This window comes from Parasteatoda tepidariorum, chromosome 4 (assembly GCF_982258835.1).
Source record: "Parasteatoda tepidariorum strain Cologne lab strain chromosome 4, Ptep-v5.0, whole genome shotgun sequence".
NCBI classification, from domain to species: Eukaryota; Metazoa; Arthropoda; class Arachnida; order Araneae; family Theridiidae; genus Parasteatoda; species Parasteatoda tepidariorum.
The window spans coordinates 23153174-23181032 of NC_141758.1; the positions used below are offsets into that span (position 1 = coordinate 23153174).

General features: G+C 26.1%; 3 protein-coding genes and 2 long non-coding RNA genes across 6 annotated transcripts in view; 2 read left to right on the forward strand and 3 right to left on the reverse strand.

The window, feature by feature from the left end:
- The window catches only part of LOC107446754 (pyridoxal-dependent decarboxylase domain-containing protein 1), a 31465-nt gene extending 29503 nt beyond the window's left edge, over positions 1-1962 (reverse strand). For both annotated transcript variants that reach the window (XM_043055037.3, XM_043055036.3), the window contains exons 1-2: positions 1579-1962; positions 317-387 (exon numbers count right to left, since the gene is read on the reverse strand). In XM_043055037.3, the coding sequence (XP_042910971.1) occupies positions 317-387; positions 1579-1659 (152 nt within the window). In that variant the 5' untranslated portion in view covers positions 1660-1962. The remainder of the gene's footprint in view (positions 1-316; positions 388-1578) is intronic.
- Positions 1963-1989: 27 nt separating this feature from the next.
- On the forward strand, positions 1990-4228 carry BBS5 (Bardet-Biedl syndrome 5 protein). The gene has a single exon (XM_016061507.4). The coding sequence runs from the start codon at positions 2136-2138 to the stop codon at positions 3174-3176; it is 1041 nt and encodes a 346-aa protein (XP_015916993.2). The 5' UTR covers positions 1990-2135; the 3' UTR covers positions 3177-4228.
- Positions 4229-8817: 4589 nt separating this feature from the next.
- Positions 8818-10388, reverse strand: Slbp (Stem-loop binding protein). Its single transcript, XM_016061501.4, has one exon. The coding sequence runs from the start codon at positions 10130-10132 to the stop codon at positions 9335-9337; it is 798 nt and encodes a 265-aa protein (XP_015916987.1). The 5' UTR covers positions 10133-10388; the 3' UTR covers positions 8818-9334.
- Positions 10389-20502: 10114 nt separating this feature from the next.
- LOC147810803 (uncharacterized) lies at positions 20503-25990 on the forward strand. Its single transcript, XR_015432961.1, has 2 exons — positions 20503-21024; positions 21481-25990. It is a non-coding gene; the product is annotated as an uncharacterized LOC147810803 (long non-coding RNA).
- Positions 24149-27493, reverse strand: LOC147810804 (uncharacterized). The gene is made up of 2 exons (XR_015432962.1): positions 25986-27493; positions 24149-24701 (listed from the first exon to the last, which is right to left on the reverse strand). It is a non-coding gene; the product is annotated as an uncharacterized LOC147810804 (long non-coding RNA).
- Between the last annotated feature and the right edge of the window lie 366 nt (positions 27494-27859).

A 27859-nucleotide genomic window follows, 5' to 3' on the forward strand; every position in this document is an offset into this window, starting at 1 on the left:
ATACTTAATCATACATTTATATTTAAATGTGTAGTAAATAATTTTATCATGAGTCTGAGCCTGCCCGAACTTTCGAACCAGTGCTAATTAGTAGGCTTTCATTTTTTTTTAACTTTATAATAAATTTTACATTGTGTAATTGGGTATATTGCACTTTGTCTATCATCAAATTCAATATAGAAAAAGGCCGAATTTTAAAAATTTACATTTATTAATATGAAAAAAAGGTGGCCCTGTACTCCTTAATTTAACAGATATATTTAAAGTATGCCATAAAACTAGAGTTAACTATTCTTACACTGTTAACTATACTTACACTGACTCTTCTAAGCAGTCTAAAGTTGCTTCAGCTAAATTTTGCAATGTGTCCAGAGCAACACTATCACTCTAAATAAAATAATTAAACCTTACTTAACGAATATAAAATGTTACACTATAAAAATTGAAAGACAAAAATTTGTTTGAAATGAAATATTAATTAAATAAACAGAATTAAGTAAAATATTTGAGAATTGCCTGATTTTTTTTTTTTTGTCCTTATTTAGGCGATTTGTAATGCTTGGTGAAATAAAAAAAATTATAGTTATTTTTAAAACATTGTGGAACATCCATTCCCGACTTCTTATTGCTCTAAATAATTCTGCAATATAAATAAAGTAATTTATTTCCTAACCCACAATTACGATTAGACATTTATGAGGTTTATAAATTAAATCACTCTCTTTAATTTTTTTAATATAAATAATAATGTCGGCTTCTTTTCTGACCTATAAGCATTTATTTCTTATGATCAACCAATAACTTCATATTGCTTGGAATAACGTAAAGGTAATGCAGGAAAAAAATTACAAATCTAAGCTTAAATCTTACTTACAAATACTAACCTTAGGTATGAGAAATTAAAAATGCTACATGTGCTTAGTATTACAGAGTTCTCTATTCATATTATGCTGCATTGATAAGGTAAAATGAGATGCTCAATACAAAATTGTATAACATGAATTTAATAAACAATAAAGTTGTTAAACTCAAATAGAAAATTGACAAAATTTAATCAGTTCAATTAATAACTTAATGCAGGGCCGGCCCTAGACATTTTGGCGCTCCGGGCGAAACCTTAATTTTGCCTTAATTCAGAATTAATTTAATTTGACTTAATTCAGAATTAATTAATTAATTCTGAATAAAAGTTTATGTTTTATATGTTCTGTACCAAATTTCATAACTATTTAATACAATTTGACAAGAAAAAGAAATAGGGACTAATGTTTACAACCAGAACTGGCACAGTCTGAAGAATTCAGGAAAGAAATAGAAACTATATTATAAAATGTATTCAAAAGCGAAAACATTCTCTAAGAAATATGAGGGCTTGAAAATACGGCTTCGTTTATTTGCTATATGAAATCTTAAATTAGGTAAATACATATCTACAGCAGCACACTAAGAAAAAATACAAAACTCATATTGTATTACTATTCCGATTTAATATCAAAACAACTTTAATAGGAAAATTAAGGAAAACAATAATAAATAAAACCGGGCACAAAATAATTTCACTAATTATTTCAATTATACTTCGCTCTCAGTCATTTTCTCAGATCCAGATGAAGCCGTTTGCGACAGGTCAACTGAAAGATTTTCATTATTTTCAGTCATTTTTATGAATTTTATGTGCTTGTTAATATTTTAGATCTCCGTCTTAAATTAAATGACAACACTCCACCTAATCAAAACTCAGTACACGTCAAGTTTGTTTATGATGGAATAATCATTGCATAGTGGAGTTGAAACGTATTAGTTGCTGAAAGGGCTTTTTTTTTTTTTTTACTCATAAATATATTCCCATAATTTTACTCATTTATTTCGGGTTACAATGCTTTTAAAATGAATCACAATGTTTTTAATATTTTTCGAACCATGAAGAAGTCGAATTTTGATTTTGCAAGGGGAAAAGAAAAAAAAATTCCTTTGTTTATATCAATCAATCAATTGACGGGCAACAGAGCGTTGGTTTCGTTATCATCACTTTAGTTCTGGATTCAAAAATCTAATATCATAAAAAAATTATATATAAATATCAAGTATTACAAGCATATTCTCTAACTTTTTTCAATTCTAATTTATAGAACAAAATGGCGGTGAATAAAGTTGAACCTTTATGGCAAGATCGGGACATAAAATTTGATTTATCTCCTGCAGAAATGCAATATCACTGTGGCGAAAAACTAATCGATAAATTAGATTCGGTGGAGGACACAAAAGGAAACAGTGGCGATGCAGGGAAATTATTTGTGACAAATCTTAGATTAATTTGGCAGTCTCACGTTAAACCTAGAGTTAGTTTATCTGTCGGTTTTAATTGTGTCACAAATATGTCAACAAGAACCGTGAACTCGAAGCTTAGAGGTATGACAGAGGCACTTTATATTCTGACTAAAGTACACAGTACGCGATTTGAGTTTATCTTTACGAATTTAATCCCTGGAACAACTAGATTAATGACATCTGTCATCAGTGTTTACAAAGCCTATAATTCCAGCAAATGGTACAGAGAATTAAAATTAAGAGGCAGTGTTGTGCTTAGTAAGCAACTAAAGGTTCTGCCCCAGGAACAAATATACAACAAAGTTAATGGAGTGTGGAATTTGTCAAGCGATCAGGGTAATTTAGGTACATTTTTTATAACCAACATTCGCTTGGTGTGGCATGCAAACATGAACGAATTGTTTAACATTAGTATACCCTACATTCAGATTGTTTCTCTGAAAGTTCGTGAATCCAAATTCGGAATGGCTCTTGTTGTAGAGAGTTCAGAAAGTAGTGGAGGCTATGTCCTTGGCTTCAAAATAGATCCTGCCGAAAGATTGCAAGAAGTTTTCAAAGAGATATCTAATTTGTATCAAGTGCACAGTTCAAATCCTATATTAGGTGTAGATTTTTTCATCGAAGAAAAAACTCCCATTGAAAATGAAGTCCCACAATGTGTTCCCCTTGATGAAGATGTTGAAATAATAAATTCGAAAGAATGCGATACATTCGCTGCATATTTTGCTGATGAAAATCACCTTCGGGATCGTGAACCGGTGTACTGTGAAGAATTAGGATTAGCTGTGGAAAAAATAAAAGATGGCTTCACCATGAGTAGCTTGTGGGAAGTTATACCAAATTCTTAAAATGTTTCAGCAATTATGCATCTTTTCAAATAACACATGCCCTCATCATCAATGCAGTTTGAAATTCTTTCACAGCTTACACCTTTTGAAACATAGTGTATTGAATCTTATATACAAACAATTAGTTTTACATCAGTATACCTAGATTTTGCACCTGGAAATTGGTGAATCTAAATTTGGAAGGGCTCTAGTTGTCGAGAGCTTAGAAAGTAGTGGCAACTTACTTTTTTGGTTAAAAATTAGAATCTATTGAAAATTTTCAAGAAGTAATAATAAAATTATACCAAATGCACGTTTTGAATCCTATATTAAGAGTTGGTTTTTTCACTGAAGATGAAAATTCATTTTCTATAAAAGAAAAATTATTATGTTTTAAGGAAACTAAATCCTACAATGTGCTCCCTATCTGGAAGAAAGATGTTGAAATAATAAACTTGAAAGGATGATATATTTTATAGCAAAATTTGCAAGCGGAAATAGCTTTTATGACCAGCAGTGTACTGTAAAGAATTATCACATGATACATTTTAAACACTTACATCTATAGTTATGCATTTTGCACTATTTCTATATTAACTTACATTCATAGACACTTATTTTGTTGAATAAAGCTGCCTTATATATTTAAAAGTATAAAATATTTAAAAAAAACTAGTATTTTTACTCAAGATTGTGATAAACGTTTAGTGCCTCACTTAAATAATCAAAAGATAATTCTTTTAAATAAAGTACACAGTCAAAATTATGAACTGACTACATTATGCACCAACGAAAGGGTAAAAAGGAAAAAAATTGTTTAGCATCATTTTTAATTCAGTTTAAAATTATTCAATTTTTTTTATCTAAATATTCTTTGTTTATTATCCAGTTGTAATTAAATACAAAACAAGTGAAAATTTTGAAACCATTGTTAATGTTGCATTATACTAAGCCAGTGATGGAAAATCTTTTGAGCTGTGTGTCAGAATTTTTAAAAGCCCTAATTTATCTCTGGTGATTTACAATAGAAAATATTCTCAATTTTTCGATAAGAGCCATAATAAAAAAATAAACCATAAATAATGTACGCAAAACTATTTTTAACAAGATAGAATAAAAAAACTAATTTTCTTCTTACTCAACTCTAGTCAAAGAACGCTGCACTGTGATATAATACATTTCTGCTAATTTATATTTTTAGCTGAAGTATCTAGTCAACGAGCAATTTTAAATGTTAGTGATCAAATGGTTGCAAAACAAGAACAGACATGAACATTTCTGTTTGTGTCTATGATGTTTTTTTTTCAGTAAAAATAAAAGGAGCTATTTGCCTTGCAATATTATATTTTACACTTTCTTAACTATTTAAATAAGTATTTTTGTTATATAACAGTATTTTAAAACAAATACTGACATATCATTTCTAAGTAAAGTTGTACTTTACTTAAGATGACAAAAATTTTTATCATTAAGTGTTCAGATATTTACTCAATAGCTTGTAGAAAATGATAAAATGCTTTTGCTTTACTGTTACTATTAATGCTTATATTTTTATTATGTTGTAAAATAGAATGAAGATCATAGATGTAAAAATATTTTTTTTTATTAATGTGTAATATAAATTACAATAAATACTTAAAATTGTGTCCGAATTATTACTTTAAAAAAATGTTTCGCATTGTTTTGAACTAGATGCAAATAATTCTAATTTTCAAAAACTAAATTATATCTTAATCTGTGTTCATGATCGTGATTCAAAGCAATGTGGAAAAAAGGAGCATTAAAGTAAGTCCTTTTTTAAAACCTAATATTTGCTAGAATGAGAGGATCAAGCACCATAAAATTTTAAATATCGAAAAATATAACTTGTAACTCTATTTGCTATTTACAGGTAATTTACCAGTGTTTTCACTGCAGCGCGAGAACCTCACATATTTTTCTTTTCTCGCATTAAAAAATTATTACCGCGAGAAATTCGCACATCCTATAAACCAATTTCAAAATTCGCGGATTTCTCGCATTTTGAAAAAAATTTCTCATTGCGCCATTTAGAATAAAATCCGTTTCACTTTTCTTCCTTGATCTTTCATTATTTTGAACATCGGTCCTTCTTATCTAGCTTCTCACCAATATTGTTCAGAACCGATGCGAACAGCAGACCCCCCCCCCCCCCCCGAACCACGGAACTCCTTTCAGAACACATTTCTCTGCAACCACGTGTTCACTATAGGTAAGGTTTCTTCATGTAAGACGTTTACATTTTTTGTACGTGAATGTAAGATGGACAAATACCTTGTTAGGGCGACATCTTCTACTCCATAACGGACAAATGAAAATGAAACAAATGTCTGTAGAAACGGTCAAAACGAAACAAATACGGATATTTTTCAGCCAAATAAATATCATATCTGATGAAAAAGTAGACATAGAACATTTTCCATATGATGATGCAGCAAAAATATTCAATTAGAAGATGTTAAAAATGTATTATAATTAAAGAAATAATTTTTTTCCAAGTCTATTCGTGTTTTTTTAATTTTTAGAAATCTCACTTAACTTTTTAAAATCTCACCCTGTTTTTGAGAAAGGGTGAGAAATTCTCTTCCATTTTTTTTCTGTAATAAAAACACTGATTTACTTTAAAAATTCTAAAAATTTAATTTACCTATCATAATATGACTCTTAATTCTATATTCCACTAATTAATTTTATGATCTGCTTATAAAGTTCTGTTGTATTTTAATAAAAAAAGCAAAAAAAAATTTAGGAAACTCTTGAAAAACTGATTCTTGTACTCACAGAACACATCACATGATCCCTTTGATTATTAAATAATATATGAGATCAGAAATATAAAAAATTTTTATCTTTTAATCTTAACAAATAAAAAATAGATTTTACAAAGACAAATATTAGAAATTTATATTTTATAATAAATTAACTAAATTATTATTTAATTATTATTAAATAATTATTATTTATAAAAGGCATTTACTATTTAGTATATAAGACAATTTTTACATCATTCTAATAACAAAAACATCTAAGTACACGTTATAGTAATTTAAAAGTCTAAAAATTAAAAAAAAAACAATTTAAAAATCGTTTTTAAAAATCAATTTTATTCTAAGATGAAAACGTATATACATTTCACATTACTTTTAAATCAACATTCATAAGCTAACATATTTTAAAAATCACATTTAAAAAAAGTTAAAAATAAATTTAAATAATTCTAGCTTGAATGTTGCACATGAAAAAAAATAACTTGATAAAAACAAATTAAAAAAAAAAAAAAAAAAGATAACATTAATTTTAAGCTAGAACATGCCCAGATATTTTAAAATTTGAAGTCATAACAATGAGTTCTGGAATATGCTTCCTTCGTAACTGTAAAGACAATTTCGGGTGATTTCTCACAAAAAAAATATCACTATATTCTTTAATTTTTACCATTTCTTTTGTGACATATTCACACCTGAATCAAATTATGTATTATACTAAAAATTTAATATACTAAAGTTTAACTAATTAAAAGTAGGGAAATACTTCTAAATTCTCTTGTTTTTTACATAGGCTCTTTGATAGTAATGCCAGGAAAAGTAAACAAATTTCTCATCTGCATATTTCAGTTAACATCAACACAAAATATATATAATAATATAAATTATTCAATATTCCTTCAAACTTTAAGTTACAGACAATTCAAAAAATATAAGTTATCTAACATAAGAAATAAAAATACAACAGGTCTTTAATTTTTTTTTATAACAAAGCCTGAAAATAAGAAAAATTTACCTTAATAATGTGAAATCAAACCAAAATAATTAGAAAATTATGCTATGTGTTAATTCATAAACAGTTTCTATTGACAAATTCGACACAAAGCAAAACGAAATGTTAACAAAACATTTGAGAAATTTATAAAGCTATTTTGAAATCATTTTGTTATAATCAAGAAAAAGCAAATTAAAAAGAAAAGGAATCATAACATTTCAAATAAAAGTGAACTAAAAATAATTAATAATAGATTTAAAAAAATAATCATGATTTAAAATTGAGTTCAACTTTAATACACTTGAAAACATCATATAAAACATAATAAAATATCTATAATAGTAGTTGAAAAAAAATTTCTACTCCCAGACAATATATTTCAACTTTACGTTCTTACCATCTTTTAAATTTGACAACAAAATGTTATATTGAAGTTTATGAAACATTATTAAAATAACTAAATATTAAATTATTTATAAGCAATTATAACATTAGCAATCATAGCAGACTTTCTAGGAATAAAAAAAGGACAGATGCTTCCTCTATAAAACTCACTTAACATTTCAAAATAGTTAATATTTATCAAAATGTGTAATATTATGAAATAACTGAATTTTTAGTACAACAATTTTTACTTCTCATCCTATTTTATGAGTATATTTCTATTTCAAATAGTAATTCTCTTTCACTATCAAAATAAGTGAAAAATTCATAGTTAATAAAAATAATAAAAGGCAATCTCTGCATATTTTTTTTTTTTTTTCAAAAAGTAAACTAGCAAAAAATGAGTAATTGATAAACAACTTGAAAGATTTTTTCCATAATTTAAAATGAGAAAATGAACATTCAAAAAAGCATTTAAGAAAAAAGTATTTATGTAAAAAAATAGTTTTAAAAATCACTTAAAAAATTTATTAATATTCTCTCCTCCGAAAAAAGATACTTATAAGAATTTAATCAGTTGAGAATAATCCTAAGAAAGTAAATATTTGTAATAGTAATGCGAATTAAACTTATATACATAGATAATTTAACAGTGCATAGTTACTATTTAGAAACAGTTAATTTTTTTTCCAAAATGGAATCTAAATAAAAAGGCAGTGCTTTAAAGGAATGACAGTTTAGCTTACTTTTACAAAAAGGGCAAAGAGAACTAATTTATTGGTACCTAAGGACAAGTAGGGCAGGTGGTCCTTCAAAAAACGCTTAGTGAGAACACTAATAGTTTTTAAATGATCTATTCAATGATCCTCTAATGAAAAATTTACTTAAGCATACAGTAACTAGATTGTGCTAATATTTGTTGTCCCAATTTAAAACATGAAACACAAGCTTTTTTATTGCACCATATTGCTCTTAGCACACTATCATTAAAGTTTCATGGAATTTGTAGATTTGTCAGAAAAACTAAAACAAGTTTAAAAGGATTAATATTTGGATTTTACCATTAAACCTAACCAACTGCTAAGAAAGAGATAGAAAATCTTATTAACTACATAAATGTAACAGTAATTGTAACTACAACTGAATAATCTGAGAATATATTTTACCAAAACATTATTAAACACATTTTTTTATAAAAATATTAATTACTAGTAATATTTAGCCAGCCTTATACAGGTTGTCAAATAGACCAACAGCAAATATTAATAATAATTATTTATATAAAACATAATTTAACTGAAAAAATTTACAACTGTAGGCTATTGCTATCGAACTTTTCAGTCAGCCAGTTGTAAAAGAAAATTAACTTATTCTTGCACTAAAATATAATAACTTATCTTTTATTACATATACATAATGTACATAAATGTTTATATATATTTATAAATCAAAATTTATTTAATTTTTTGTATTTTGATTAGCACTAAGTTTGTTAGTTTGATTTTTTTTATGACAGAAATTTAATTTGGTCACTTGTTGAAGTAAACTTACAACACATAAAAAAAAAATTTGTGCACAGCAAACCGAAAACAAAACTGTATCTGCATCTAAAGATGTTTAAACTACAAACAAATTTTCAGTACCGACATGAATAAATACTATGAACCAACATTGTACAATTGATGCAAAAATATTTAAAATAAAACGTTGACACAAATTCTAGTTAATGTATGAATTGTCTAGTTCAGTTCTAACCAGCCATAACAGTTTTAAATTAGGTATTGATAGCTTATTGTAAGGTATTAAATAATTAAGAAAAAATTCAATGTAGAAGAAAAATTTTTCAAGAGTTACAACAATTAACAAATTTCAAAACATAGTCTAGAAATCAGTCTGGCATTCATATGTGCAAATTAATATATAATAAAAGAGTCAATGCAGGAACAAAAACTTGAAAATCAGATATAAAACTTCAAAGTTTCTATAATGCAGTTAATAAAAAAAAAGGGGGGGAACACCTATACAAGTCCAGCCATGTCTGATAAATCTATATCCCCAGCATCTTCCTCATCAGATGATTTGGGATCCCACTCATGAAGACGCTTTCTCCATAACTTTATTTGACTATCCCAAGAGCGACGGCTATATTTGATGTGTTTTTTAGGAGTATAAATGTGATGCGGCTCGCGTGTAGGTTTGGGAATTGCTTCGATATATCGACGATATCCTCTAGTATTTTTTCCATAATCAATTTGCTTTTGACGTCGCTTTAAAACTTCGGGATCAGTTTCAATCTGTTTGGATGAGCCTTTCTCACTATCAAGTTCATTATCTGAACTGTACATAGTACTAGAAGAAGTAGTACTGAGATTATCAGCGGAAAACTTTGTGCGGCTCCAGCCAAGTCTTCGTTTCACTCCCTCAGAACTTGGGCTCACTGGAATAAAATCGTTTGCTTCACCACCATCAACATTTCTGTCTCGTTTTCTGTTTGATCTCTTGTTTACAGATTCTACTTTTTTGTCTAACGGTTCAGAAAAATAACGCTTTGCAGGGCTATCCATGGACAATTTTTTCAAAGGGGAACTAACAGAATTGTCATCGTAAACTTCAGGATTTTCATTCATTTCTACGAGTTCTGCCCAACTACGATTACCATTAAAAGCAGGCTTTCCGTCATGATCGTTGGAAGTACTAGCGTTTTTTCTTCGAGTTCTAAGAACTGACCGTAAATCATAACGGCCAGGAGATGGATCGCTTCTTTCTTTTTCTGTTTTATCATTTCTGCGCGAACTTCTGCCTCTGATAGAACTCATTATGACAGATTACAGTAAGTTCAGATAATTTTATGAAAGCTGTTTTAATTTACAAATGCTTTATGTTCAACATTCAACGCACAAACTTCAACGGTACTGCGGTCAAAAAATTGCCACTTCAGGAGTTATTTACAAGCCAAATTCGCGATAAATAAAAGAATTCGCGCCACTGAGTAAAGCAAAGTTGAGATGTTTTACTTGAAATATTTTTTTAAAATTTCACCAGATGGCAATCCTGAAGTTTAGAGGCCTCTAAGTCTTAAGTAGGACTGGGCTATAAATCGATATATCGCGACATATCGATTTAACGCCTATATCGGCAAACCGATACAGCAACTTTCATTCCAAGCGATACATCAGAAATCTGATTTAAGCCGTCAAGTGAAGAAGACGATATAACGATATAGCGATACACGCAAGGACTTTCTCTTACGTTCCGATGCCAACTCGCGCTGTGGAAGACGATATTGTTTCGTTATGTTGAGACGGCCTTGACTGATGAGCGGTAGAATCAGAATCACTTTTGAGACCTTATATCGTTATATCACATGTTCGTTTTCGCACCTTCGCGATTTGAAATCGTTTCTTGTAGATTATTTTCAATGGGATTAACTTCGTGATCGCCGTCGTAACCTTGTTCTGAACGCAATCTATTATTGAAAAGAATTTCTAAAGAAAAGTTTCTTCATTAATTAGGTAAGTTTTTTATTTATTTTCTGACAAAACTTTTTTTATATTTTTAAATGTGAAAATTATCGGAAATCTAATTTAAGGCACCCATAAGGAATTAAATTACAAAGTAAATAAATTTGTTAGGTTATTTTTTTACTTTCTTTTAATTTATTAAAAACCTTTCGGATAAAACTTCTAATAATTTAATGGGCTTCTATTACTGATTTTAAATTTATAAATCTTGAGTTGTTTTTATTTTTAGAAATAAAGTTAAAACAAAACTTATTTTTTGGACATAAGTCAATAAACTTTATTTGTTCAAAAGAATTTGAAAAGTTTGCGAATTTTATTCATTTCTTTTTTTTTTTTTTTTAATCAATTACTACTTCGTTTTATTAGAGAGTAAAATCATTATTTTTTTTTAATTTTCGTTTTATATTATTAGTTAATTAGCTAAATATATTACCGAATATCACAATTCTTTTGTTTTTATTTTTAAGAATTTAATTAAGAAACTTTGCCTTACTTTGTTTTTCGTTCACAATTCGGTCATTATTTAATTTAATTTAATTATTTATATGAAATAATAATAAAAATAGTGTTTAAGAAGCCTTTTTTTTCTAAAATTTATTTAGTTCTTTGTTTTAAGCATACAAATAATTTTTTAACGAACTTATTTTTAAAATTTTGTTCCTATGCTGTTAGGTAAATATATTGATAAATTTCTCTTTTATTTATTTTTTTATTTTTAAACTAAGAAATCTTTTGTTATTTGCGTGATCATTTTTAGAAAATATAACAAAACTTGTGTTTACTTCTTCATTAAGAATTTGAACATTACGATCGAACTTAATAATTCTGTAATTATTTACGCATAATAGTACAAGCAAATATTGATTTGTTAAAAAAAGTTTCTTTTTTTAAAAAAAAAAATTATTTTTAACACTTTGTTTTAAGTGTATAATGAATTTCTTAACAAACTTTTTTTTTAATTTTTTAAATTTTCTTTCAATAATTTCAGCTAGATATCTTTATAAAATTCCCTTTTTATTTTTAAACTGAGAAATCTTTCAGAGAACGAAAATTTTAAGAAATTATTACAAATCTTATGTTTACTTTTTAGTTTAAAATTCGAACATTTTTAATTTTAAACTTCGGCTTTTAGTCAATCTAACTTTTATTTTAATTAAAATATATTTTGAAATTTTAAAATCAGCTTTTGTTCAATAACAATTTTTTTTTCTTCATTAAGGGTGTTTTAGGGGTTAACTTAAATTAAGACTGCTTATACCTTATAAACGATAAAGAAGTGCAAATATTTCATTCTGTATCTACACACATTTTTTCAATAAATATTTTAAGTAAGATTTGTACATCTTAGTCAATTTATTTAATATCTTTCTTTAGCAAAACATATATATTTTCAAATTTATAAATTGATTTAAATCAGTATGCGTATGAAGTCTTGATAGAAATCTGACTTTCTGTGCCTTAAAGTAAATGAAATTCAAAAAATACTATATCGCGATACATCGCTATATCGCGATGCAAAACTGACGATATATCACGATATATAATTTCTAATATCGCCCAGTCCTAGTCTTAAGGCTTAAAAAGCCTTCCTTTTGCGGGAATTCTAGAAATTAGGCGTCCTCTTCTCCTCTAAACTCTTTGGGAGACTTATTACTCCACTGCACCCCGCAGACTTCGAACCAAAGATATCGATATATTCTTTGATTCGATATATTCTTTGTTCGAACGAGCTAGGAAGAGAAAAATGACGTCACGTTTCTACTCCTAGGGAAAACTGGACCCCAAACCTCGCAGCTTTTGAACACGGACGGTGACGTCACTATTCCCCGGAGTCTATTCTATACCACCGTCCGATAGTAAAACAAAATCCAAACCTCGCAACTCCCGAAGAGAGCGGTGAAGGGAATCCCAGCCCTCGAACAAAGGTTCGGACCCTCCCCCTAGGAAGTGACGTTTTGTATCGATAGTTATAAGAAAGTGACCAATGGCTTTTGTTTATCCTTTAATCGTTCTCCCTTCGCTTAGGGGTCGTGACCTCTATCCCAGAGTTTACAGTGTTCTTTCAGAAAGAGAATGTATTCTTCTGTCATTTTGACAGTTACATACATAGTCTAAAATAAATATCTACATATTTTAATCTTTGATCTTTCTTTAAGAATTTAATATGTAGTATTCGTTTTAAACTTGTTTGCATTATTGTATTTAATATTGGCGATCGAAATGGGCTGCAGGTGGCGTAGAGCAGAACTCTTTTCCTATGGCAACACTTCACATGCTTTCCCCATTAGCGTGTGGAAAGTCATAGAGGAAGGAAGTACGTTAGTTTCTCTCTTGATTTTCATATAGATTAAAATCTTTTGACTTGAAAAACTATATGGAACTGAAAACTACATTAAACATAGTTCTAAAAAAAGGTATCACGGAAATTTTTAAAAATATTTTTATTAAGTAAAAAGGAAAAATATTAAAAAAAGGGAAATTATCGTAGTACATTCCTATACAACTGAAAAGAGGAGGAGAGGGAAGGGAGAAGGGCTAAAGGTATGAAACCGGTCTCTCCCCAGATGGCGTATTCGAGTGTTGCGATCGCGAATTACAGAATCGATTCACTTATAACTATATTTACTAACAGTTTGCCAAAAAAAAAAAAAGAAATATTCTTAAAATAAAAAATAATACAAATTAGATTCATCTTTATTTATTACCTTTTCTAAAAATCATACTTTGAATGTTGTTTTAAATAAATGTAATTGAGTCAATCAGAAATTTTATCACTAGATTATGAAACTTTAGAAATTATATGTATATTATTGAGTGCTTTTAGATTTAAGGAACTAATGATTAATAAAGGATATTCAATTTCACAAAATTTTGCAATTTTTTATTTTTACTTATTTTATTATTTATAAAATTTTTATTATATTTATGATTGCTTTATTACCTTCCATTATTTATTTTTATTTATTATTTGCAATCGATAAGATGTGTAGCTTTATACTTTATAACACTAAAATCTTTTAGTTTTAAAGCTACAATAAGTATCAAAATAACGCGCAATAAATAAACTTTAATAAATCGGTAGAATGCATGAAATAAACTTCAAACTAGCATTTTTTAAATAATTGTTAGTTTAAATAATCTTAAAAAAAATTTGCTTTACAATTTTAAAAGAAACTGCTTTTTCAATTTTTCACTTTCTTTTTTGTTATGATTCCTCTTTTTTTTTCTTTTTTTTACAAACTTATACATTTTAATAATTGTAAGTTATTTTTTCAAGAAAAACATTATTTTCTTCTTTTTTATAATATTTTTTATAATAAATTACAATTCGCAACTCAAACAATGCAATATTTTTTTTTCAAATTTAATAATTTATCTCTTTTTTGGAAATGGTATTTTCAATCGTTGTGTTATATTGAACTAGATTTGGAAAAAAATTCTCTGCAATGAATTTTTTGCCTTACATTACCCTCTTACATTAAACCCAACTCAGAAGACAAGGATGCCAAGTAGTTGTACTTTATTTAAGAATTTCATGCTAGAGTTATTAGTTACACAATTTCACTATTGTCGTTCTAACCATAAGGGCAGTTCGTGATTTTTTTTATATCACAAATTCGTTTTTAAAGTTTAACTCGTTACAAGTATTTTTAATACTTTCAATTAAACACATTTTCAATTTCAAAATATTCTCAATTGTTTTTATATTTGATGCTGGATTTTATTTTTTTTGCCTTATCATTTACCATTGTGTATGTAAATAAATTATGAAAAAGTAATTCGGAGAAATATTTGTTTTAAGTGCCACATAAATTTGTAAGAGACTTTTTGAATTAGAATTAATTTGAATCAATGAGGATAACTTAAAATATTATTCGAATATTACCAAAAAAAGATTAGTATAATAATTACCAATGAATACAGGTAAAACAGAATATATTAGTTAATATTTAAAAATTAATAATACTTAGCAAATTATTAATACTTAACTAATATTTTAAAAAAAAATCTCAAAACAGAGAAAACAATCATGCTTGATTTTTTCTTTTCCTAAAATTTGTAATACTAACAATAAGTATTTTCAAAAATTCGAATGTCAAGCAACAGCTTAAGAAATAACTAAAAAGTTTTCTTTAGTCTAGAATTTTTTTAGTACAATTTTTAAACAAAATATTTAAAACAACGTGATTTTTTTTAGAAATTTTTTAATGTTTATTGTAACAATTTTTCTTCATAAAATATTACATAATTTTTAAAAAACAAATTTTTGAGTATATTTCGATGTCATAATTATAAGACTAGAAATATAAATAATTTTTTCTTGGAATATTGAGAACAGGAAAATTAAGGAAAAAAATAATAAAAAAAGGTTTCTTAACTATTATCTAAATTTACCAGCAATTTTAAAACAATTAATTCAAAAACAATTTTATTAAAAAAGTTTTCTTTCTTTATATTCCGGTCTCTTTATTATGCTCATATATGGAATCCAACTCAGAAGACAAGGGTGCCAAGTCATAAGAACTTTGTTAGAACTTTTGGGAATTAGAACTTTTAGATTCTTTAGATTCTTTCTATTTTGCACGTCGCAAAAATTCGAAAAAAGCTTTTTGAAGTAGAATTAATCACATACATTAAGATAATTTAAAGTATTACTTGAATAAAAACATAATAACACTAGTTTAATAATAACAAATAAATATAAGTGAATATCTTTAGAATAACTTAGCTGATACTTAATGGAGAATCTCAAAACAGAAAAGAAAATAATGCTTAAGTTTTTTTTCCACCCTAAAACTTATTATTTACCATTTTATTAAAGGAGTAATTATTTTAAAAGGATCAAATGTCAAACAGAAGATTAAGAAATAACTCTAAAACGCTTTTCTTATTCAATTGCTTTTTTAATGCTATTTCTAACAACAAAAAAAATTTAAAAAAGGTGATTTTAGAATTTTTTTAATCTTAATCTTAACAAATTTTATTCCTAAAAATAATAGATAATTTTTCAAAAAATAAATTGTCGAATATATTTTGGCATTATAGATAGATATAAGAGTAAAAATATCTTTTTGTCTTAGAAAATAAAAGATGAAATTTTCGCATTTAAAGTATGAACAGAAAAATAAAAAAAATAATAAAAATGTTTCTTAATTATGCATCTAAATTTAACTGCAACATAATAATAATTCAAAAACGATTATATCGAAAAAATTTCCGCTCTTCACATTCCATGCTTTTTATTACCCACTTATATTCTACCCAACTCAAAAGACAAGTGAAAATAAATGAAATTATGCTTCTTAATTATGCATCTAAACTAATCAACTACTTTATAAAAATTACAAAACCGATCATATTCTAAAAGCTTCAGTTCTTTCAAATCTCTGATAGAAAATTGCATAGCGGATTGAAAATAAGCATACAATTTATAGTAATTCTTATTTAAATTTTATACGATTTAGTTATAGTAATCTTTTTTATTTATTTGGCACTAATCTCAGTCATAACTCACCAATTTTTCAAAGAAAAAAATTCCATTTTTTTTCTGCAGATATTTTGAAAATATTACGAGGTAATTAAAATAAAAGTTAATAAAAACATGGCAATAATTATACTAAACATATTATGGCTAAGAATACACAAAAATTTGGAATAGAAAAAATGTTCACGTTTTATTTAAAGTCGTGCAAGATTATTATAGATTTTATTATAAGTTCTGCTAGAAACCGAAACTAATTATTTAATCCATTTATTATATGAAATAATAAATTTGTGAGAGAAAAAATTAGTAGAAACGTGACGTCAAAGTGACGTCATTTTTCTCTTCCTAGCTCGTTCGAAGTCTGCGAGGTTTGAAACCTCGCGCTTTCGAACGGATTTTGCTAACGGGCTGCGATCTTCATTTTTCCTCCCTTCTATCGGAAAGCTTTCACCTAACAATTTGCTGGTGAAAGCGGTTCGAATAGGATGCGTTTAACGCTGGGATTAAATTAGATTCCCGATTTCAAAGATAATTTTTACCCAGATATTTAATGATTTTTTATAATCATTTACCTAGATATTTTATGAATATATTTCAGACATAATTTTTTCTCTCACAAATTTATTATTTCATATAATAAATGGATTAAAAAATTAGTTTCGGTTTCTAGCAGAACTTATAATAAAATCTATAATAATCTTGTACGACTTTAAATAAAACGTGAACATTTTTTCTGTTCCAAATTTTTGTGTATTCTTAGCCATAATATGTTTAGTTTAATTATTGCCATGTTTTTATTAACTTTTATTTTAATTACCTCGTAATATTTTCAAAATATCTGCAGAAAAAAAATGGAATTTTTTTCTTTGAAAAATTGGTGAGTTATGACTGAGATTAGTGCCAAATAAATAAAAAAGATTACTATAACTAAATCGTATAAAATTTAAATAAGAATTACTATAAATTGTATGCTTATTTTCAATCCGCTATGCAATTTTCTATCAGAGATTTGAAAGAACTGAAGCTTTTAGAATATGATCGGTTTTGTAATTTTTATAAAGTAGTTGATTAGTTTAGATGCATAATTAAGAAGCATAATTTCATTTATTTTCACTTGTCTTTTGAGTTGGGTAGAATATAAGTGGGTAATAAAAAGCATGGAATGTGAAGAGCGGAAATTTTTTCGATATAATCGTTTTTGAATTATTATTAAGTTGCAGTTAAATTTAGATGCATAATTAAGAAACATTTTTATTATTTTTTTTATTTTTCTGTTCATACTTTAAATGCGAAAATTTCATCTTTTATTTTCTAAGACAAAAAGATATTTTTACTCTTATATCTATCTATAATGCCAAAATATATTCGACAATTTATTTTTTGAAAAATTATCTATTATTTTTAGGAATAAAATTTGTTAAGATTAAGATTAAAAAAATTCTAAAATCACCTTTTTTAAATTTTTGTTGTTGTTAGAAATAGCATTAAAAAAGCAATTGAATAAGAAAAGCGTTTTAGAGTTATTTCTTAATCTTCTGTTTGACATTTGATCTTTTTAAAATAATTACTCCTTTAATAAAATGGTAAGTAATAAGTTTTAGGGTGGAAAAAAAACTTAAGCGTTATTTTCTTTTCTGTTTTGAGATTCTCCATTAAGTATCAGCTAAGTTATTCTAAAGATATTCACTTATATTTATTTGTTATTATTAAACTAGTGTTATTATGTTTTTATTCAAGTAATACTTTAAATTATCTTAATGTATGCGATTAATTCTACTTCAAAAAGCTTTTTTCGAATTTTTGCGACGTGCAAAAAGAGAGAATTTCTTTTGAATTGCTTTAGCATAATTTATTTATATACAGAATGGTAAATCATAAGAAAAAAATATCCTGCGTCAATCAGAAAAACAATTGAGAAAATTTTGTTCTTAAAAATGTGTGCAATAAAAACTAGTTGATATTTGCATCGAGCTAAACTACTAACACTAATTTGTGATAAAATAAAATCACGAATAATCCTTATGGCTAGACCATTTTCCATTGCTGTACAATGTAAATGTATAACTAAAAGTTCTAACTCCCAAAAGTTCTAACAAAGTTCTCATGACTTGGCACCCTTGTCTTCTGAGTTGGATTCCATATATGAGCATAATAAAAAGACCGGAATATAAAGAAAGAAAACTTTTTTAATAAAATTGTTTTTGAATTAATTGTTTTAAAGTTGCTGGTAAATTTAGATGCATAATTAAGAAACCTTTTTTTATTATTTTTTTCCTTAATTTTCCTGTTCTCAATATTCCAAGAAAAAATTATTTATATTTCTAGTCTTATAATTATGATATCGAAATATACTCAAAAATTTGTTTTTTAAAAATTATGTAATATTTTATGAAAAAAAATTGTTACAATAAACATTAAAAAATTTCTAAAAAAAATCACGTTGTTTTAAATATTTTGTTTAAAAATTGTACTAAAAAAATTCTAGACTAAAGAAAATTTTTTAGTTATTTCTTAAGCTGTTGCTTGACATTTGAATTTTTGAAAATACTTATTGTTAGTATTACAAATTTTAGGGAGAGAAAAAATCAAGCATGATTGTTTTCTCTGTTTTGAGATTTTTTTTTTAAATATTAGTTAAGTATTAATAATTTGCTAAGTTTATTAATTTTTAAATATTAACTAATAAATTCTGTTTTACCTGTATTCATTGGTAATTATTATACTAATCTTTTTTTGGTATTATTCGAATAATATTTTAAGTTATCCTCATTGATGCAATTAATTCTAATTCAAAAAGTCTCTTACAAATTTATGTGGCACTTAAAACAAATATTTTTCCGAATTACTTTTTCATAATTTATTTACATACACAATGGTAAATGATAAGGCTAAAAAAATAAAATCCAGCATCAAATATAAAAACAATTGAGAATATTTTGAAATTGAAAATGTGTTTAATTGAAAGTATTAAAAATACTTGTAACGAGTTAAACTTTAAAAACGAATTTGTGATATAAAAAAAATCACGAACTGCCCTTATGGTTAGAACGACAATAGTGAAATTGTGTAACTAATAACTCTAGCATGAAATTCTTAAATAAAGTACAACTACTTGGCATCCTTGTCTTCTGAGTTGGGTTTAATGTAAGAGGGTAGTGTAAGGCAAAAAATTCATTGCAGAGAATTTTTTTCCAAATCTAGTTCAATATAACACAACGATTGAAAATACCATTTCCAAAAAAGAGATAAATTATTAAATTTGAAAAATAAATATTGCATTGTTTGAGTTGCGAATTGTAATTTATTATAAAAAATATTATGAAAAAGAAGAAAATAATGTTTTTCTTGAAAAAATAACTTACAATTATTAAAATGTATAAGTTTGCAAAAAAAAGAAAAAAAAGAGGAATCATAGCAAAAAAGAAAGTGAAAAATTGAAAAAGCAGTTTCTTTTAAAATTGTAAAGCAAATTTTTTTTAAGATTATTTAAACTAACAATTATTTAAAAAATGCTAGTTTGAAGTTTATTTCATGCATTCTACCGATTTATTAAAGTTTATTTATTGCGCGTTATTTTGATACTTATTGTAGCTTTAAAACTAAAAGATTTTAGTGTTATAAAGTATAAAGCTACACATTTTATCGATTGCAAATAATAAAAAAAAATAATAATAATTATAAATAATAGAAGGTAATAAAGTAATCATAAATATAATAAAAATTTTATAAATAATAAAATAAGTAAAAATAGAAAATTGCAAAATTTTGTGAAATTGAATATCCTTTATTAATCATTAGTTCTTTAAATCTAAAAGCACTCGATAATATACATATAATTTCTAAAGTTTCATAATCTAGTGATAAAATTTCTGATTGACTCAATTACATTTATTTAAAACAACATTCAAAGTATAATTTTTAGAAAAGGTAATAAATAAAGATGTATTTAATTTGTATTATTTGATGTATTATTTTTTATTTTAAGAATATTTCTTCTTTTTTTTTGGCAAACTGTTAGTAAATATAGTTATAAGTGAATCGATTCTGTAATATTAAATACAATAATGCAAACAAGTTTAAAACGAATACTACATATTAAATTCTTAAAGAAAGATTAAAATATGTAGATATTTATTTTAGACTATGTATGTAACTGTCAAAATGAAAGAAGAATACATTCTCTTTCTGAAAGAATACTGTAAACTCTGGGATAGAGGTCACGACCCCTAAGCGAAGGGAGAACGATTAAAGGATAAACAAAAGCCATTGGTCACTTTCTTATAACTATCGATACAAAACGTCACTTCCTAGGGGGAGGGTCCGAACCTTTGTTCGAGGGCTGGGATTCCCTTCACCGCTCTCTTCGGGAGTTGCGAGGCTTGGATTTTGTTTTACTATCGGACGGTGGTATAGAATAGACTCCGGGGAATAGTGACGTCACCGTCCGTGTTCAAAAGCTGCGAGGTTTGGGGTCCTGGTATGTATAGTGTTTTCTACGAGTTTCATAGATAAGAGGAACCCGCAAGAGGAAGTGAAGGTCCTATCTTCCCGGTGGCAACGAAAAATGGGTTACTTTTTTCAATCAGTGTGGCGACTTTTTCTATCTGTTAAATCGCCACATCGCCAGTGTTCGTGTGCATGTTTGTTGTTAATTTCACGTGCCGAAATTTTACTGCATGGAGTAGAAATCTAATCTGTTGTGGTAAGTAAAAATTATTAATATGTTAGTTTTATACATTTATTTTTTACTAATTAAATTTTAAAACATTGCATGAATGTTAATATATTTCGTTCTATAAAACGTAAACATCTTTCACGTGTTATTTTCCATTGAGAATGAATTTTATAATTCAACTTTACTAGAAATTTATTTTTATATGCATTAATTGATTGAGCGGTTATTGTTTAAAACATTTGTTGGATAATTTTTGCAGAGGAAAATTTTTGATAACCAAAAAATGTTTTCATATTGGAATATAAGTTACAAGTATTTTAGATCTTCAAATTATCTTTATATATTTCAAAATTGATAGATGAGATTTATGTTTTCAAAATAAATAAGTTAACTCTGTAAATTTTGTCTGTGTGAGAAATTTATCCCTTTCGACATTGTAATTCTTTAATGTATAGTATTTTTAATGATACTTTTTTTCTCTAGTGGTTCATGATTCATGTACAGGAAAGACTGGAAGCATCTCTATGTACCAAATACAGTTAGCTGATTGTGGAGAAGATAAACTTGGTGAAACAGTAGCTAGAGAACTGCCTATTTAGATAGTTTATTAAACTTTCTATATAGATGTTTTTAAAATGGTTATCTTTTTGTTGTTTTTCCAAGCTCGGTATAACAACTAAAGCTTATTTGCAAACTTAACTAGATGTTAATTACTTTCTAGGGTAAGTCGTTCATTAGATTGTAATTCTAGATTTAAGATTGTTCTAAAAAAACTTATTATTACATTAGCTGTATTTTTTACCTCTTACTGCAATTAATTTTGCATTGATGACAACAATAAAAGTTACGTGCCATTTTTACAGACTCCCGAAACTGGTAAGTTCCCTTTTTCGAGTAAAACATTGCAGTTTTATCAAAATATTTTTAGTTTAATTTTGATCTTTAAAGATATGAAAGTTTTCTGTAATGCATATAAAATCAGCTTATCTTCTAGTAATTTTATATTTATATTGTCAATTATTTATAATTTCACATTTATGTGGATATATTTGTAAGCATTTGGAGTTTTCATTATTCTCCTTTTGTTAGTTGTGTACATATAATCATATCATGAAATGTAATCCAAAGTTCTGATTTTTCGTAATTATACAAAATTTAATCGGCAGTTTGGGAGTAAGGTTATTGTTTCTAATTTATAAAAATTTAAGTATTGTTTTTGAAATTGCACATGATTAAATGATCAAGTCATTGATGATAATTTAAGTTCTTTATTGTAGGGTAAAAGTACAGTTTGTTAAAAGTAAAATTAATTTTGTGTATGAAATGAAAAAAGCAGGTATAATGTATCAAACATATGCATGATCTTATTGTCTGCTGTTTAAGTTATGTATTAATTTCACAGCCTGTGTATAAACTCTTATATAGCCTTTTTGTGTTATGGGATGAAAGTTATAACAATTGTGTTTTATGAATGTTTTTAATTGTGTAAAAGCTAGTTATTGGGACATCTATCAGAACAGATGTCAGTAAGCACATTTGCATAAGTATTAGTAATTCATAATGAAGCAAACCTCATTGTCAGAAATCGGGTCAAAACTTTTTTTCTTCTAAAATGTTCAATTTATTCAGAATTTTCTTTTTAAATATATTATATTAATAGAATCTTTTAAATATATTTGATTAATTGAATGCCTATTAATATTCAAAATTATGAGTAAACGTAACACATAAAATTTCAAGTATGACATCAATTTTAACTGGAAAATATTGCAATTTTTCTATTTTGATAACTAGAAAAATCTTTAAAATTCCCTTTTGTGTCAATTATTTAGTACATTCTGCAACAGTTATGAAATTTATATTATTTCGTGAAATCTACTGGATTTTTTTCCTATTCGTGTTGTCAGCTATGATTTCGCAATTTTTCAGAGGAGAGTTTTGTCAATTTCAAATATAGTTATTAAGGTTTATACTTGCTTATGTCTGTGAAACTTTTTTTTTCATATGCTGGTAATTTATTTAAAGTAGAAAATCTATGCAATGAAATTCTATAAACCACATTAACTTTCACTGGTGTAAACAATAAAAATTGCAGTTAAGAATTTCTGCAATAACGCAAGAACAATGAACTATTTTCATAATTTGTCTAATTATTTAGGCAATTAAGTTCAGAACAATATTTAGGTAAATGTATTTCCTTAAATGTCTTTCTATTTTTAAGTCTACTCTACTTGATTAAGCAAACTAAAGTTGATAAATTTATTGTGTTATATTAGTTGTTATGCTCTCGAAAATTTAAATTTTTTTTTTTCTGTAAATGCTTAACCATATATTTATGTGTCTAAATATTTGAATCTAAAAATTATATTAAGCATTTATAGCTTGTCTTTCTCAAACTAATATTACTGCCATGCTTAGTAGGTAAGTTTAAAGATATGTCCAATGTTCTGTTTGAAACAAAATACTATAAAATGCTAAGACACATGTTTCAAGTTTTTTTTTTTAAATATATTGTTTTAATAAAGTTTGAAAAAATTACTATTAAACCTATAAGTAATATTTTAGAGTTGTGAATACCTAATTAAAATTATGAGTAGGCTTTAAATGAATGGCAAATATTATTCTGAATTTTTGTTTTATTTTCAATGGCACTTCATTTGAGAATTTTTTTTCTTTTGAAGACCCAAACGAAATTTAATATTTTTTTCTTTTCTTCTAAACTAGTTTCTTTAAGCATGTAAAATATAACATTAAAAGTTAATAAAATAGATTTTCATATAGAATTATTGAGTGAATTATATTAAACTTCCATTTTTAAATTAGATGTTTCTTGTAAATGACAGTTTCTTGTATTGGGTAGATTTACATAATCAGTTTTTTCTAGCCTGACAAGAGTTTACCATTCCTGGTATGTATTTGAATATAATTCCCATGTTTGAAGAAGCTACCACTGATTAATAATTTTTAAAACCGTTCTATGAAGGAAAGAATCCTTTTGTGCAAAATTCTTATTTATATTTGTATCTAAAACTATTGTTTGTATGCTTATTAATACATTTATTTGAGATTATTAAATTTAGGTGAAGTGTATTTAAGTTGAAGTCTTATTGAAAGTGTGATGTCTGTCTGCTGAAATTTCAGAAAAATGGAAAACTGTGACAACTATTTTATTAAATAAAGTTTAAAATTGTTCATATGACCAGTAGTAATTTTGACTTTTTTCATTCATTATAGCTTCATACTTAAAATTTTTTTTTATTTAAGTATGAAATTATTTATTAAGTAAAAATTCATACCCAATGCAGCTACAAGAAGTTGATTACAGTATCTTTGTACAATAAATAAATAAAATTAGTAAAGATATTTTTTATTTTTATAATGCTTAAAATATTTCATTAAAAAAATCTACTGGAATATGTTTTGAGTTATCAATTTGAAATATGAAAACAGCGTGTAAATATCAATTTGCGATATCTACCAACTTAAAATTCTACACTTTTAAATTCTATTAATTTTTATTGCAATTTTTCAGAAAAATTTTCTGTCCTATTTTCCTTATCAATATTAAGTACATTTTTTAAACATTTGATCTTCAGGTAATGAAACAATTTGGGAAATTCCATACGAAATGCTATCAGATCCATTAAGATGGAACAATTCCTCAGCAATAACTCTACTTAGAACAATTTCTGAGCTATTAACACCTAGAACACAAAATACTTATAAAAAAAAAGCATAATATAGTCAGAAAATAAAGGTTATACTTTTTATGGTACATTTCAAAAAAATTATTTTTCTCTTGTAAAATAATGGATGTGGAATTTTTTAAAGTAACCCAGAAATAGGATGACAAGGAAGAAAATAAGCTTTTCGAAATCTTATGAATCATCATTGAGGAAGCGTGTAGAAGATTCGCATCATAATTTATATTTGTACTTATTAAATTTAGGATATTAATAAAAACTAAGAAGATAAAATACTTAATTATGGTCATGGATTACATTTTTCTATCATCCTTTGTATTTGAAGCATTTTGCAATCTGATCCTCTCTAAATCCGCTGTTTTTCCAAATTATTTGACGGTCTAAAAAAGTATTTTGGAATCCATTCGATGCAAATATGTCAAAAAATTTCACGCGACGTATAAAATTAATTAGTAAATAAAAATAAAATAGATATTTCGTTTCATGCTAACTTTATTTCAACAATGGTTAAAAAATATAATATTAAAAGCAGCGGGAACAATTTTTCGAAGAGACATTTATTTTTATTTATTTATTTTAGAAACTAGTTAATTTTAGATTAAACAATAAGTCATGCATTTTATAGAAAATTGTATTACCCTAAATTTCCGGTGCATGTATTTTACCTCTACGAGAATGAGAATAATAAATTGAAAAAACCCTAAAATACTAATTAAGCGTCCCGAAAATTTATATGATTGGATGGGAAAGGGTAAGAAAAAAAAAAATTTGGACTATTTCAGTCTTAATAGATAAATTATAATTGATATTAAATAGATAAATAATTTCACTGAGGCACCTATTTCTTTTATATTCCTTAATAATGTTTTATTTTTATACGAATACAAATTGTTTCCAATCGTTTAGCCTAAGAAAATAATTGATATGAAAATTTATAACATCGTTTTTAAGTATGCAAAACTAAAAGGCATACACTCGCCGTTACTTACTTAATGATTTTTATAATCTTAATTTTTTCTTAATAAGAATGCTCTGAATTGATGTATGTTTGTACAAATCATGTTAAAAATTTGAAATTTTTAGAGCCCAAAAAATAACAGAAATTTTGCCAGCATCGGCAATAGTTAATGCGAGTATAAGTAATAAGACATGTTGATGTAAGCAAGCCATAGCAAGCCTCAATTTTGATGTTTTGTTTTATAAAAAAAATAGACTACACAAAGTTTCTCACTAATTAGTTTCAGTAAAAGCTTAAGATTCTTAAGAAAAGCTTGACGTCATTACCAATCCAAGTGTTGTATACACAAAAATGCCACTTTTAAATACTCTGTTTCCTGTAAGAGTAAATATAACAAATAATACTTTATTTTAACTTAATTCAGTTTTGATTGAAAAATAGCGTGAATTATCATGAAATACAATAGAAAAACTGGGTATTTACATAAATTTGTCTAGGCTTGTATTTAGCGAAATAATCTCTTTGCCCAGAACAATCAGAATGTAAAAAAGCTAAATACAGTTTTTTTTCATTCGTAACTTATTTCCGTACAGTTTTGAGAAAGTAAGACATTTTATAACATACATTTATTATTTAACCTTGTAATTATTAGATATGGAATGTCCTTGAAAGCTAAAAGAATAAAATTGCATAATCTGCCACTTAATATTGTTATGCATTTGACTCAATCCGGTCTTATAAGGTCGAAATGAAATTTTTTAAAGTTATTTGATAATGAAATAAAATAGTTTTAAGCACCACCATTTGCTGAAATGTAAGAAAATCTTGCGCCATATTTCACATTAATTCATAGTAAAAAAAAGGATATATGGTATAAAATGGAACTTATTAGTTAAAAATTCTAAGAACATTCATCATAGTCTATCACGTTTTATCAAGAAATTAATCCTTGAAAAATCAGAATTTAAATTTTGAATTCGATAATGCTGTAAGTTATTTCAAATTGTAAAAGAAAAAAAAATCAAAATTGAACTTTTGATTTTAACAAAGGTGTCTTTAAAAATTATGTCACTGTATTAATGGAAAATAAAGGTAATTAAAAGAAAATTTATCTTTCGTAAATAGCAAATAACTATAATTATAACCTAAATAAATACAACAATTAACAATAATGCTTAAATTTTGTTGCATTGTTAAATTTTTACTTTGCTAAATTACATATAAATTATATAACTTTTTAATTCATAAAAAGTATTATTTTATGGATTTAAAGAAATAATTTTTTTTTTTTAAAAATCAAAAGTTTTGGGTTATGGCACGTACTTTCTTAGGTTAAAGATATTAAAATAGAGAATAAATAAAATAATATCGACGAATAAAGTAATATCTAATCGGATACAACAAGTATTTCGGACATTCACCAAAAGCGACTATGTGATTGTTGACATTCACCGGTGAAAATCGACATTCTCTTGATTTCAGTCATTCACGTTAACAATTATGCTGTAAAATATTTGTCAGAAAGAAAAAGTAGTTATGTATATATATAGCATACTAAATAAATAAAAAAAAACACGAAGAAAATTAAGAAAAACAATAAGTTTTATTTAAAATTGCCATTTTTGAGAGAAAAGTTTTGAGGGCCATCCTTGGTGGGATAAAAATAAATAATTCCTGGAGAAGACGATATAATACTGAACTGTATAAAATCTACAGAGAACCAGATATTGTGAAATTCATTAAAATACATCGAATGAACTGGGCAGCTCACATTTTCAGAAGGAATGATGACTCAAATTTAAAAAAAATCCTGTTACACAAACCCCTAACCAAGGCCGGATTAACCATTAAGCACACTAAGCACGTGCTTAGGGCACCAGAGGATAGGGGGGCACCACAAAGCCTAACTAAATGTTCGCAGTAAATTTTTTTTTTTGAAGCATTGATAATAAATTTATTATTTTGAGCTTCCATTTTAAGAGTAGATAACAACCATTTCTAAGTACGAAATTTCACATAATAAAAGAAAAAAAAAAAAAAAGATGTTTTGTATCAAAAATTTATGATGAAATTAGGTAGTGAATTTCTATGCGATAAAAGCTCTATTTATTTATCCATTACAATGATTCCATAACATACTGCTACGATTCATGTTTACAGAATATTTTTCGCAGTTGTAAAGTTAATACTCCAGAAATTT